This window comes from Acanthochromis polyacanthus, chromosome 8, assembly GCF_021347895.1.
Source record: "Acanthochromis polyacanthus isolate Apoly-LR-REF ecotype Palm Island chromosome 8, KAUST_Apoly_ChrSc, whole genome shotgun sequence".
Lineage (NCBI taxonomy): Eukaryota > Metazoa > Chordata > Actinopteri > Pomacentridae > Acanthochromis > Acanthochromis polyacanthus.
The window spans coordinates 32,238,162-32,252,268 of record NC_067120.1 but is presented as its reverse complement, the minus strand read 5'-3'; the positions used below and the strand labels follow the sequence as shown (position 1 = coordinate 32,252,268).

The 14,107-nt window shown below is 41.8% G+C and overlaps 1 protein-coding gene across 3 annotated transcripts in view; it reads right to left on the bottom strand.

Moving 5' to 3' along the window:
* Positions 1–14,107, bottom strand: part of znf423 (zinc finger protein 423) — a 167,275-nt gene that overhangs the window by 20,637 nt on the left and 132,531 nt on the right. For all 3 annotated transcript variants that reach the window (XM_022206152.2, XM_022206153.2, XM_022206154.2), the window contains one exon: positions 90–221. In XM_022206152.2, coding sequence (XP_022061844.2) covers positions 90–221 — 132 coding nt within the window. The remainder of the gene's footprint in view (positions 1–89; positions 222–14,107) is intronic.

Here is a 14,107-nt window from a genome sequence, read left to right as displayed (position 1 = left end):
TTTTAACAGAAATCAGATGGGACAAAAGTGAGAGGGGGTTGACTGTGTGACTGTCCTTGAAGGTAAATGTGTGTGCGTCTGTCTCTCACCTGTGAAGCAGACGGGACACTTGAAGGTACCTCCCATGCCTTCGAAGCTGTGCTCTATCAGGTGGCAAAGCAGCTTGGCAGGTGAATCAAACATCTGGTTACACAGCTTGCACTCGTGATTGATGCCCTCCTCTGCAAATAGGAGACAGACACGCATGTGTAGGCCGGATTAGACAACATAAAAACAGAAACATGTGACATCATTTTGAAATATTAATACAACATTCATGGCAGATGTTTTAAGCACACAGAAAATTTTGGACATGTTTTCTAATATGTGAATAACAATACATAAAACCCTATGAAATTGGTGGATATTGGAAAGAAATTGTACATAGTAGTGACAGGAATCCTTGAAAGAAATGAACAAAATTGAGATCACATTCAAATATGATTGACTGAATCTTCATCACAAACACACAAGAGACTGTTCACAACCAACCTCCACCCTCACTTGGGGTTATATCAGTGTTTTTGTGTGTCTGTATCTATTTTAGGAAGGCGTGAGTGACATCACAGCACCCATGGTGAAAGGCCAGATGAAGGTGGGCGTCGTAAACACACACATGTACAAACACACACATGCACCCCTCGACGACCAGGTCTCCCGCCTGTCGTCCTTATCGCTGTTGTACCATACAGGACCAATGCCCCAGTCGCCCACGCACACTGTGTGGGACCACACACACATGCACACCATAGGACAGTACTGCCGGGGGACATCAGATGGTGTCTTCTGTGGGCCAATCTGTGACCCCCGTGGGGTCACACACATACACACTAACATGCATACACACCCTGACTCACAGACACACACAGACAATTCAGGGAGAACACAATCTGTGTCTTTTTCCCTTTTTGTCACTTATCTCATGTCCTGTAAGTGTGAACACACACACACACACACACGCATTAAAACAGTCTGCAGAACTTCAGCTGCAGAGCTGCAGGGGATCGCAGGGTTAATAACGTCTTCAATCATACATCCATGACACCCATACTGACGAATACACACACACACACACACACACACACACACACACACACACACACACACACACAAAGATTCCTATCTCTCTTTGCCTCAAAGGCCGACACAAGGGTGCCCTAATCCCGTCTCAATAGCTGTGGGGGTGTGTGTGTGTGTCTGTGTGTCTGTGTGGTGGGTGCCACATGGGCTTATATGGATGAGATGGTATGCTCCGTGGTCCCGGTCCCCAAACATCCCTTTTCCACACACACAAACCTCAAAGGCTGCTAGGTTGTGTGGGGCGCCAGTGTGTCCGAGACGTACTGAGACAGATAGAGGTTCATTATCATTTACTAGGAGATTGAAACAGCAGGAGACAGTCACATGGAGTGAGACACACAGAGAGAAAGAGGTGGAGAGACAGAGGGAGGGAGGGAGGGGTGTACAGCACTACCAGTTTAATCAATTGTTATGTTTCATATTGTCATTATAATCATTTTCTTGTATTAAAAGTATCGTTTTATTTCTTTCATGAAAACTGAAAAGTATTGCTTTGGCATTGTAAGACAGAACTAATGTAAGGCAGGGAGACATACAGAAATACAAAACTGAGACAGACGGTGAATACTGTAAGTAAGTAATGCCTACGGTTCAGTGATCTCAGCATGTATGTGTTTGCGTGTCTGTGTATGTTTGTGTGTGTGTGTTGAAGGGGCCTCTGTAGAAGGCACCTTAAAGCTCATGCCCTCAGTAGGGGTAAAGCTCTCTTCAGAAGTTGCATCTCACTCTCCCACGCTGCCAGGATCAGAGAAAGTGGTCAGACATCAGTTACCTCTGTATGCATACAATGATGCGCCTACTGCCCAGAGACAAAGATCTTAGAGAGCGACATCTTTACTAGTCTGGTACATTCTGTGTGCAGCAAAGTTCCTGCAAGCATTCAAGAAACCAAAAGTTCAACTGTGGACACAATTGCACAGTTAATCAGGATGAGCTTATATTTATAATTCCTGACAGTTAAGTAAAATTTTTTGGTAATTTTCTAGTTTCTAATGCAAAATATCTACAGTCAACTAGGACTGCAACTAATGATTACTGTCAGTATTCGTCATTCTTTTGTATTTTGCTTGTATTTAGAGTACATATTGTCTAAAAATCCTTTAAATTGGCTCATTCAATCTTTCCAATATTCAAGTCAGATTTGCTTGTTTTGATCAAAGAACAGAATTAAAGTCAAAATCACTGAATTTACAAAACATAGAAAAGCAGCAAATTCTGTCACTGAAGAAGTTACAACTGACAAATGTTTCAATTACAAACAACTATTTCAACAACGAATCAATTAGTTAAATTGTTGATTGACAAATTAGGGGTGTAATCATTTCACTACTAAGCACAAAGTGAAATTAGCCTAATATGTGTGTCATCACGTTCCATTTCTTGTTATGTGACACAGATGAAGACATCAGCTTCACAAAAGAAACTCTGCAAGCTAATTAATGGTCAATCAATTATAGGGTGAGCGTAAAAGTGGCTGGAGATTAATAAAAATAAAAAATCCAAAACGAGAGTGAGAGAGGGAAAGACAGCAAAGACACACAGAGCGAGAGAGAGGGAACTGAGGGGAAAACAGTGAGGTGCAGAGAGATAATTGGGCTGTCCGGAACAAGGGCATGGAGAGAGGCCTCCAACGCCTGTGTGTGTGTGTGTGTCCCATGAAAGAGTTCTCTTTTCTGACAAATACATTGTTTTGATCAGTGTGTGTGGGGACCGCTGTCTCTGTGTGCTGTCCCCCTCTGAGACCCGGTCCGTGTGCGAGCGTTTGTGTGTGCGTACGTGACCCATAGTGAGATGACAGAGTTGTAGAGCATCCTGCCGTTACGCTTTGTCTCACAGAGTGCATTTGATCCACCAGCGCACACAGACACACACAGACCGACACACAACCCTGGGAGGCCTGTGCTGGGACAGAGAACACAGGGGAGAGAGGGATGAGAGGCAGAGAGGCTGGGTGAAGGTTAGGACTCGGAGTTTGTTACCACCCAACAGAAAATTAACTTTTTCTGTGTTTTTTTTATTTTTGTATGCACATTAAAGCAAGTTTTGGGATTATTTTATGCTTTATTGAGAGTCGCTTTAAATTGCAAACCTGGAAACCAAGAATCTCTTTTTAACAATGAAGAAATTACATGACAAATTACACGACAATTCTTTCTATACACAATGAGCACTGCAATTACCAGCATTCCTTTCACAGTGGGCTGAAGATAAATAAGTAATTCAAACAACATATCGGACAGACGGAGAGGCAAACAGAGTCTGATAGGGAGCTATCAAATATGACTGAGAAGAAGAAGACAGAGCTTGACCCCAGCTCCAGAGCTTCCTAAATGAGAACCCCACACACAAGTAATGGTCGAGTGCTGCAGAATTACTGATGAGGTTTCACCTCAGAGACAGAAAATATTAGAGGAAAAAGAGGAAAGAGAAACAATGTGAGGAGAGAGAGCAGTGCAATGTGTGTGGATGGCCAGAAGGCAGGAAGGAAGGAGGGAGGGTGGACACTTCGAGGAAAGTCCATACTGCGGTCAGACTCATCATTACAATTCCACTACCAGTACTGCTGCACAAACACACATCCTCATTGCTCATGCTCTCCATCAGTCTCATCCTCCTTCTCGTTAGCCGCCTCTCTGCTAATTGACCAGAGGAGAAAGACCAGGTGGCATTATCCCTGTCACACCGACACACACATGATGCATCTAGCCTCATCACAGACCGCTGCAACATAAATTAGCTCCTCGGTTTGCACTGGAGACAGATCCCTGAGGTGCTTCCTTTCTCCATGCACACACACACACCTTAACCCTTTACTAGTCCGGAGTAGGAAACTCCTTTGAGTGCCGGAGTGCCCACAAGCCTCAAACTCACACCTTCCCCACCTCTCTCTGTCTATGTATAAGCTCATGGGGGTCCCCTGGGTGTCTGCCCTCCATTACTGGCCTTCCCTGCTCCTGTCAAAACCCTCCATCCCCAAACTATATGAGGCTATGTGTGTGTTGGAGAGTGTGTTTGGTCCCCCGAGGCGCAAAGAGGCCGTAAACCAAGCCAGGCGATTGATGGGGAGGACAGCGAGGGAGAAAGAAAGACTGCGAGGAGAGAGAGGGATGGAGCGAGGGATGATGGGATGGACGGGAGGAGAGAGCAACAGAGGCACTGGGAGAAGAAGAAAAGAAGAGCAGCGAAGAAGAGAGCAGTGGACGGAAGGAGGAGGAGGAGGAGTGTGCACCTCTCTGGGGGGCTTGCTCAAGGTGTGTTTCCATGGCAACCAGGGGCAGCGGGGGGGCGTGCTGAGGGTGTCGGCGATGGTGGTGGTGGTGGGGGCTGATATGGGAGGGTGGTGGTGGTGAGCTTGACCCATTGGTAGTGTGGGGGCTGGAGAATATACACACTCGCACATTCATGCACACACACACAACCTGCTGCAGTGCTGGAGGGGTCCCAAGAGTGCCCCCCACCTTTACTCACCCTCTCCCCCCTCTCTCTTTCTCACACACACACACACACAAACACAGAAAGAATGCTGCAGTGCCGAGGTCCCGCGAGTATCCAACACCCACACACATTCTCCCTCCCTCCTCTCATCTTCCATTTTCCCTTCTCTGTTTCCATCACTCTCTCTGTGAGGTAATTGTTAATATTTTCATCACTTGTTTACTCCCCATCCTGTCGTGGTGTGGATTTTTTTAATTTATTTATTTTTTTACATATAGATGAATGAAGATGTGGCGACTTATGCCCACTTTTCATGCAGAAGAATCCCATATGGCGTGAAAACAAACCACCTCTGACCCGTTCATTTGAAGACATTTAGGTCAGATTCCAGGCCGCAACTTTAATTCCACATGACTTCTCACAAAGTTTCTGTTTTACTTTAGTTTGTTCCGGCAGCCAGCTACAAAAATGTTGTATAAGCGTCAATAACAAGCAGAACAAACTCAGACAACACACTGACCCTCTCAAAGTAACCGCAGACACGCGTAAAACCAATTTTGCGGTAGTGGTTCGAAAGATTTATAAAAGGCTCCTCATCTGGAAGTTGGGCAATTACTGCAGACTAACAGCTGCACACAGAAAGGAAGTGTTGTTTTTTTTCAATGAAACATAACTTTAGGGCTTGTCAGATTGCATAAGTAAATGTTTGATGGAATTTGAAAAGTTTTAGTGCCGTCAACATATAATCGAGAAAAGAAAGCTATGTGGGTCAACAGAAAACAAAACGTTAACACTATTAGTACAATAGAGAAGAACAAATCAACCTTTCATATGTGACTAATAAAGAAAGATGACAGCTCTGAAGCTCTGATCGTCCTCCTCCCTCCATCTACTGCTTCCCTATTGGACGCATTCCTCATTTGCACATCTGACATTACCCTGTAATAACTACTTCCAGTGGAAAACTCTCTCCCTCGCACACATAAGTGCACAAACACACACGCAGACAGACATATTATTGGCAGACGAGAAGAGCATATGGTGATGACCAGTTTGTGCACAAATTGAGCATATTTGTGTAGTGCATAAGTGCATGTGTGTCTTGGAAGGAGACTGAGTGTGTAATGTGTGTGTGTGTATAGCAGCTTGGATTTTCCCTATCAGATTACATAACAGTAGGAAGCTGGAGCGCTCTGTCCTGCTGAAGCCAAAAGCTTCTCACTAACACACATGCACATGTGCATAATGTAGATACGCACACACACATTGTACATCATCATTGACTCACTCTCTCTGGTTGTGGGCTGTTGTATGGATGCAGTTACATTTTCAATTTAAATTCTAACTTCTAATGCTTGGATGTTTCTACAGCAATATGCAAACTGATTAATGGATTTATGAGTTCAGTGGCTTTGTTTTTACAACATTTGTGCATGAATGAGTTAAAAAAACGTGAATCTGTAAATGAATGAGAATGTTAAATGTGAATTAAACACAGATGCAATAAAGGTTATGCTTTCTTACTATATGAATCACAAATTGCAAAAGCTTGAAAGTAGAAACACATGGCATAAAGATTTTTCTGACGAATCAACTGACATTCTGTATTAATTATACTTGATAACACAGTGGATAATTAACCCCCTGAACCCCAAAGCAGTTTTGAAAGGAATGTTATCTTCTAAATGTGCCAAATTACACTGTTTATCAGGGCAAGTAACTGTAAAAAACGGTCTGTGATGTGCTGTTCTGTTCAGAAAATCAAGCAATCTCATCTAAAAAAAAATGGTTATTTCATTGGAATTATTTTATTTTGCATCTCTCATTTAAAGAATTGCCAAAAATTAATAGCTTGTACTAAACAGAAACTTCTGTGCTCTTTGGTGCAAGCAAAAAGCCATTATGTGACAAAAATGAGACTAACAAAGACTATTCTGTTAAACTGAGCTGAACTGCAGGCTGTGTATACACACAGCAGATTGGAAACAAATACGAAACATATCTGAAAACAGAAGTGGTAAAATAGTTTTAGAATGTAGAGCCAAATTTTTTTTCTCAGAAATGTAAACACCTGTGGTCACTTAGGGGTTTGTTTGAAATGTATTTGGTGAATCTGTAAGTCTGGCTTTTTCATAATTAATATAATTGATGCCGAAAACTACAAATTTAGGTCTCAAGTCTGAGAAAAACATGAAGAATTTTTAATGATCTTTAAGTGGGGAGTAAGTGAGAAACCAAATAAATTACTGATACCAAGTGCAGTTGCTCACATGGTGAGTTATTAAAGCTGTTGTCTGTTTTGGAGAGCAAGAAAGCTGGTTGATGCTCAAAACCTTTTAATGACACACACACACACACACACACAGACAAACACATTCAGTTCACAAATGAAAACCAGACATACAAAAACACACCAACCCACGATGTTCAGTGTCATCTTGAGAGCACTTGACTGTAACAACAAGCAGCTGACATGTAAGTCGTTGCATTATCATACGTAATGAGAATTTAATTAATATTCAAACAGGAGAGGCGCACACATCATCGCTCGGGCCTTGGAATCATTGCTCAGGACTTTCACGGGAAAACTGGGAATTACCGTTTTCTCCAATAAGCACTCAGAAAGCGGTAACACACGCGCATGCACCGATACACACACCTCTTTTTAGCTCGTTAGCAGGGATGAGAGTAATGAATGCAGAGTATATTTGTGTTTAGAATCTTAATTGAAAGCTTGAAAGTGGCCAGGAGGGAATAAGCCTAATCACTGTGTGTGAATAAACCATCAGCACACACACACACACACACACACACACACACACACACACACACACACACACACACACACACACACACACACACACACACACACACACACACACACACACACACACACACACACACAAAGACAGACAGACAGACAGACAGACAGACAGACAGACAGACAGACAGACAGACAGACACAAGCTTGCCACTCCCTGGGATAACATTTAAAACTGAAGTACCTGTCATTCTCTAGTCGTCCATTTCATCCCTCCCTGTGCCCTCACTCCTCCTTTCCTCCTCCCATTTTCTTTTTTACACACTCATTCCATTCTCCCATCTGTTTACATATGTAAAACACAACTACAGCCCCCTGAATGCACATCAACAGCATGTGTATGTGTGTTAATCTGTTTGTGTTTTGATGCTGGTTGAAGCTATAGCAGACATCCACCAGGAGTTATAAAAGGGTTTATGGTGGGTTAGGGCATGTCCTAATTAATTACTGGTATTTTTATTTTTTACTGCAGTTGCTTTTCATTCAGTCTCTGGCATTGTTCTGAAACAGAACTGAAGACATGCAAAATGTTTAGCTTTAGTTGACTTGCTACCTTGTAATTTGTATCTGCTAGAAAGGAAATTATTTACAAGACATTGTAAAATTACCTGAATGGCATGCAAGACAGACAAGCTGACTACAAAACATACTCCAGTGCTACAAAATGAAGCAAAAGCTATTGCCAAAAAGCTCCTCAAATGGCCATTGGAGGCTGACCCAGTCCCCATAGACCTGCCTGTTAAAATGTCCACTTTTACAGCAGAAAAACAGGTTTAAAGCCTGATACAAAAGGCAGTTATGGTCTCTAAAGCTAATTTAACCTGTGATCCCAACTGTACAGGTGGTGAATTTTTATGTAGGTGATCTGCTTAAATTGTATTATGCCCAGAAAGTGTGTGACTGCCTTGAGTGAAAGATGGGCATTGATTGGACATCTACAAAATAATTACTGGTATTTCTATTCGTACTAAAGGTGTTTTTCATTCAGTCTGATGTGTTTATTTTTAGCTTTAGTTGACTTATTAACTTTTTAATTCATGTCCACTGGAAAGGAACTGATTTATAAGACACTGCAAAACTCCTTGAATGAGTTGAGACAGACAAGTTGGCTACAAAACATACTCTAGCACAAGAAAATGAAGCAAACACTAATGCCATAAAGCTCCTCAAATGCTCACTTGAGGCTGACTCATTCCCTATAGACTGTCATGTTAAAATGGCCACTTTTACAGCAGGAATAAACATGTCTAAAGCCTAAAACAAAAGGCAGTTTTGGTCTCTCTGGCTAATTTCACCATTCATGTCAACTATACGAATAATAAAGTTGTAGGTAACCCGTAAAACTTTATTAAGGCTTAAAGTTATGCTTACCAGAGGTGTGGCTATCTTAAATGACAGACGGCATCATCGCTGGACAAGCAATGGCCCAGAGATATTTGCTCAGTCTGTCTCACGTAAAGTCACCATGCACCTCTGGATCATTTTAGCATCTTATGTACAATATCAATACTCAGACTTTTCTATTTTAAATTTTATTTTATACCATTTTAACCACCACATGGCTGCTAATACGAAGTACAGTTGCTACAACCGTTCTGAGAAAAAATTGCTCTATGCCTTTTAATTTCCCACAGGGGTCAAATAAAGTTTTTTGAATTGAAACTGAATTGAATTGGCTCCACCTTTTGATTATTTGCTGGTTATCTGAGAGTTAAAAGGAGTCTAACTCCACACTGAGCTTCAAAACCATCGTTCAGGAAGCATACTAGTGACGTCACAGAGGGTTCGTCCATCTTTAAATACAGTCTATGGGTGGAAGTTGGAAAAAAAAGGTTACTTTATAGTTCAAGGCTGAAGGAACTAGACCTCTGACATCCAGGTTTAGGTGCAAAGTAGAGCAAATCTGGCAAATCTGCCACAGATTAAAACACACACACACACAAACTCATCAGCCCATCCAGGTTAAAAAGCATGTCGGTATCCAGGGCTAATCACCAAGGCAACCGTAATCAAAGCTCTGATCTAGTTGTCAAGGTGATGAAGAGAGGGTCACCCCTGGCTGTCTCTCCTTTTCTCCGAATGACTAAATCGGTGTTTTTGGAACCGTTATTTACATTCCTATTGTCGTCTACAGAGAGATTTAGAAGTTTACTGGACATTTTACTGAAATAAAAAATGTGTTTGTGATAATGGGGGGGGGGGGGGGGGGGGGGGGGGGGGAGGTGACAGAGAAAAGACACTGATGGAGAAGAAGGAGAAAGGGGAAGGGCCAAAGTGTGTGTTGATCAACGTTTCAATAATCATTGCTTTTTGGTGTTAACAGAAATGTGTGTATGTGTGACTATGTTTACTTACCTTCATCTAATCCTATCCTGCTGTCTAGTGGTGTGTTGTATGTGTGTGTGTTTGTGTGCAGCATGTCTATCTCTATCAGTGTGTGTTTGTTTGTTTCTTTAATCTGTGCTCCCAAGGGGAGTCAGAGGGAGCTAGCAGGCTTATCCTCACTGCATCTCTGCATCCAAATACCACTAAAAAGCCAATCTCCATTCCACAACAACCACATTAACACACATTTGCACACACTCCAACCCATAGAAACACACACAGCAAAAAAACAGAAGAGAAAGGCCTAAGAGACGCGCTTAATTTTCTGTTCAAGAAAAATCTACCCTAAATGCACCTCCCTTGCACACACTCTTCTTCATAAGCAAATATATCTGATAAAGCTTTTAAAACAGAAGCTACAGATATAAGAAGCTAAATATATGTCATTTTTCATTCGCTTTCCACTAGTTTGCTGCTTCACATTTTGAAGATATCAGCTCTCTTAGAAGTAGCACATACCTCCAGCATTTAGGGTACAACAACAAATTGCTTTTAATTTCAATTTAATTACCAAAGAAAGATCGAAACAGCGTAATTTTACATGTACATAAAACTGACCATCCACATCTAATTCTGTGCAACTGTAAAACACAACCCGGAAAACTGACAGAGGAAGAAGAGGGAAGAAGGAGGAGTGGAGGAGAGGAGTAGAGCCAATAAGAGCTCACAGCAGGATGCTAATAATGCAGCTCCAGCTGTTCCAGTTAACCTGCAAACTGCCCATCTGGACCCAGAGAGACAGAGACAGAGAGATATATGGAGAGAGACAGAGAGAGGGAGACAGGGAGAGGGAGACAGGAGGAGCTATGGTGAGATACAGAAAAAGAAAAGTAGAGGGAGGTTTGAATATTTCTTTGATTAGATAGAATAATGGTAAAAAAAAAAAGGGCATACTGTTTTCTTGTTTCACCAAAAGTATGGTCGCTTTTTTTTGGTCACATATTACCAACAGTAATTTACTTTCTTGTTGTATCAGATGAAATGTCCAAGTGCTGGAAACAAAAAAAAAACACGAGTTAAATAGAAAGAGAAGGGAGTTTGCTACATCCTCAGCTGTACCGGCGTGGACAAGTGGACATGGATATGGAAGTACACACACACACACACACGCACAGTAAGAGTGACCTTGGTCCAGCCTGTCTGTCCTCGCCCCCTGCCCTGGCCAGCTTCATCCCCCACTGAGCCACCCTGCCTGTCTTTCTCTCTCACACACACACTCACAAACACACACCACAGTGCCATACTAGGCCTTGCCAAACTGAACCACGCTGTGGTCATAGAAACAACACAACAAACAGACTTCGAAGATACTAGAAAACCTGGGTAAAGAGTAGAAAGGAATAGAAAAGCAAAGGGGGGATACTGTAACCAGATTTTTTTTATCGATTCCAAAAAACTCACACACCAAAATACACTCAACTTTAACACACAGCTAGCCAACTCTAACCTTCCCTAAAGCGCAAATGTATCGCCCACACATACACACTCACACACAAACACAGAGTGCGGAATAGCATGCTAATGAAGACACTAAATCACTACTAGGTCATGTGTGGAAAAGCCTGCCAGATACCTGCAACCATGGCTAGAGACCTCCCTCAGCCTCACACTGTGTATGTGTGAGTGTGTGTGGGTGGTTGAGCAAGAGAGATTGAGGATGCCTGTTGGCTGTAAACATGACTGCTACAAGAAAACAGAGCAAACACAGAAGAGGCAGCAAACTGCAAAAACACACAGTATCAACAGTGAAAGGTTGTCTCTATTTCACCTTTCACCAAAGACAAGCTGTGGATGGACAAGAAAGACCAATAGCACCGCAGTACAGGAAGACAACAAAGTCAGCAGTGGCTCTTTTTTAAACTGCATGAAGAAAGGGAAAAGATGCTCAACCCATCACGTGTTCCTCTGTTCTCTTTGACTTATATTTCTTACTATGTGGCAAATGAACAAACCTCACAACACAGAAGTTTCTGCGAAGCCTTTATCCAACTACCATTAAAGCTCTGTGTTGCTGCCACTGTTTGTATGTGCATCAGTGCTTCCATGCGCCCAAGCTATCCTAAGAACAGCTAATCAAGGTAACATTTGAGTGCAAAGGCATCTCCAGCTGGGTGGACCAGGTAATGATCAACCTTACAAGAAGCACAATCACCCCTGAATCACCAGCACCAGCATGGCCACTCCTATAAAGGAACAAGTCGCCGATTACTTGCTTTGAGTTGCGATGAGCAGCGTGACCTTGTGAGATTAAGCACCAATATGATCTGATTATGTTCAATTACTCTTGAATTATTTTGTCTCCAAGGGCTACAGTATGGATAATTAAGGGCATGAGGTGCTGTGTATTAAAGGGCTTATTTTCTGTCAGAGACTTCGGCGCCACTAATATAGAAACTCCAGCACAACAGAAATTAAAAAACCAAAGTTTGATAGTTGCCCTGATGGATTATACATATCAGGATATTTCTCACACTTCAAAATGTGCTGGTGTTAGCAGGTGTATTTTATCTTATTCATACTGGAAGAAACACAGACAATGAGATATGGCGCTGAGATATTTCCAGCACAGCTGCAATTGAGTTTGCCTGGTGAAAAATTACAGCCGTCTAAAACAGTAAATGTCAGGGTTTGGTGCCAGTCCCTAAAAATCAAAGAATAAGAGTTTCTTTCGACTGTACTCTCATGATTTTGCAACTTCACACTGGGAGAGGACCATTAGAAAAGAGGCAGAAAGCAGAAATGCCAGAGAAATTTAGAAGCTGTTCTTTCTTACCGTTTCTATTTCTATACTGATTGATCTCCTGACCTATGAGTAAACTATGAATTTGCTGAGGGGGGTCGAATTTCAACTCACTCAAAAGTAACTGAGGAAAGTTGGGAAAAACATGTATGCCAAAACAGAGAACTGCACAATAACTGTATGTACAAGTTATATGGTATATGACATGTATTATCTCAAAACGCCTTTTCACTTTGCAATTTAATTCTGATCCACTGCATTCGATTTTTATTAAGGACACAGCTCATAGAAGCTCCATAGAATAGATAAATGATCAGTGTCATGTATAATTTGGCTTCAAACCCACAAATGTGTACTGTATGGCTGTGTTCCCTGGCAAAATAACGTACATTTTCAATGTACTGCATTTGAATAATAAAATAATAGCTTCTTCATGCCCTCACACACAAGAACACAAAAAAACACAAGCACAAACGCACACTTCTCACTTCTGTCAGCCTCAAATACAAACAAATAAATAAATGAACACAAAGTTATTAATTATTCTGAGGCAGGAATCAAATATACATGTATCTTGAGATTTATGTGTGTGTGTACTGTACATGCGGGTGTGAAGATTTCTAAACAGACTCCCCAAAGATAGTCAGAGAGGCAGACCAACAGAGCAACTGACAGACAAGACAGACGGATAAAAACAATGTAGTGAAAAAAATACCTAAAACTGGATAAACTGTCACATTCAGTAATATAACGTGAGTAATTTACATGCATTTGGGATTAAGGTACATGACAAAGAAGCTAATTTAATTTAAAAAAAAAAACCTTGAGCTCATCCAAAGGTCATTTGTTTTACAAATCTTATGAATCTTTCCTCCCGTATGTTTGACCTCAGCTCACAAAAGCCTTCTCAAAAGCAGGAACACATTACTATTCAAAATAAAACTTCATCCCTTCATATTTGCTTTTTTCAGATATGTCTTCCATGCACTGTGCAGTAAATGTTACAGTTGCACTAAAAATCAGTGACTCATCACACCAATGGCAGAGCTCCTGTTGTCTGCAAATTCAAAATGTGCTCTCTCCTCTGCAGCTAATAAGCATAAAAAAGCTGATAGAGGCTACATGACAGCAGCTTTTGGATTAAACATTCAGCCTGACACACACACACACACACACACACACACACACACACACACACACTAAAATGCCCATCCACACACATGCATAGAGAAATGCTCAGTTAAACAGTCCTCCAGTCTACTTCAGAGGGTTCACATGCAGAGCAGAGCCACTACTGGGAATCACAGTTTAGCCCTCTTCTCTCACTCATCGCCACTGTCTCTCTGTCTCACAAACAGCCCGACATGTAAGAACACACAGATGTGTTTATATTCACAAACCCTCAGATAGTCGTGCACATTTAATACTCGGCCATTCTGTCGCTCTGTCAAGGCTTCATGTTATATCATTAATTACATTTGACACTGCTTCTCTTGTGTGTGCCTGCGCGTGTGCGTGTGTCTACAATACATCCCTGGGGGCTTGAGTAGGGAAAGTGAGGTTCAAAGACCCCCTGCCAGAATGCTAAATCAATATTAATACATGCT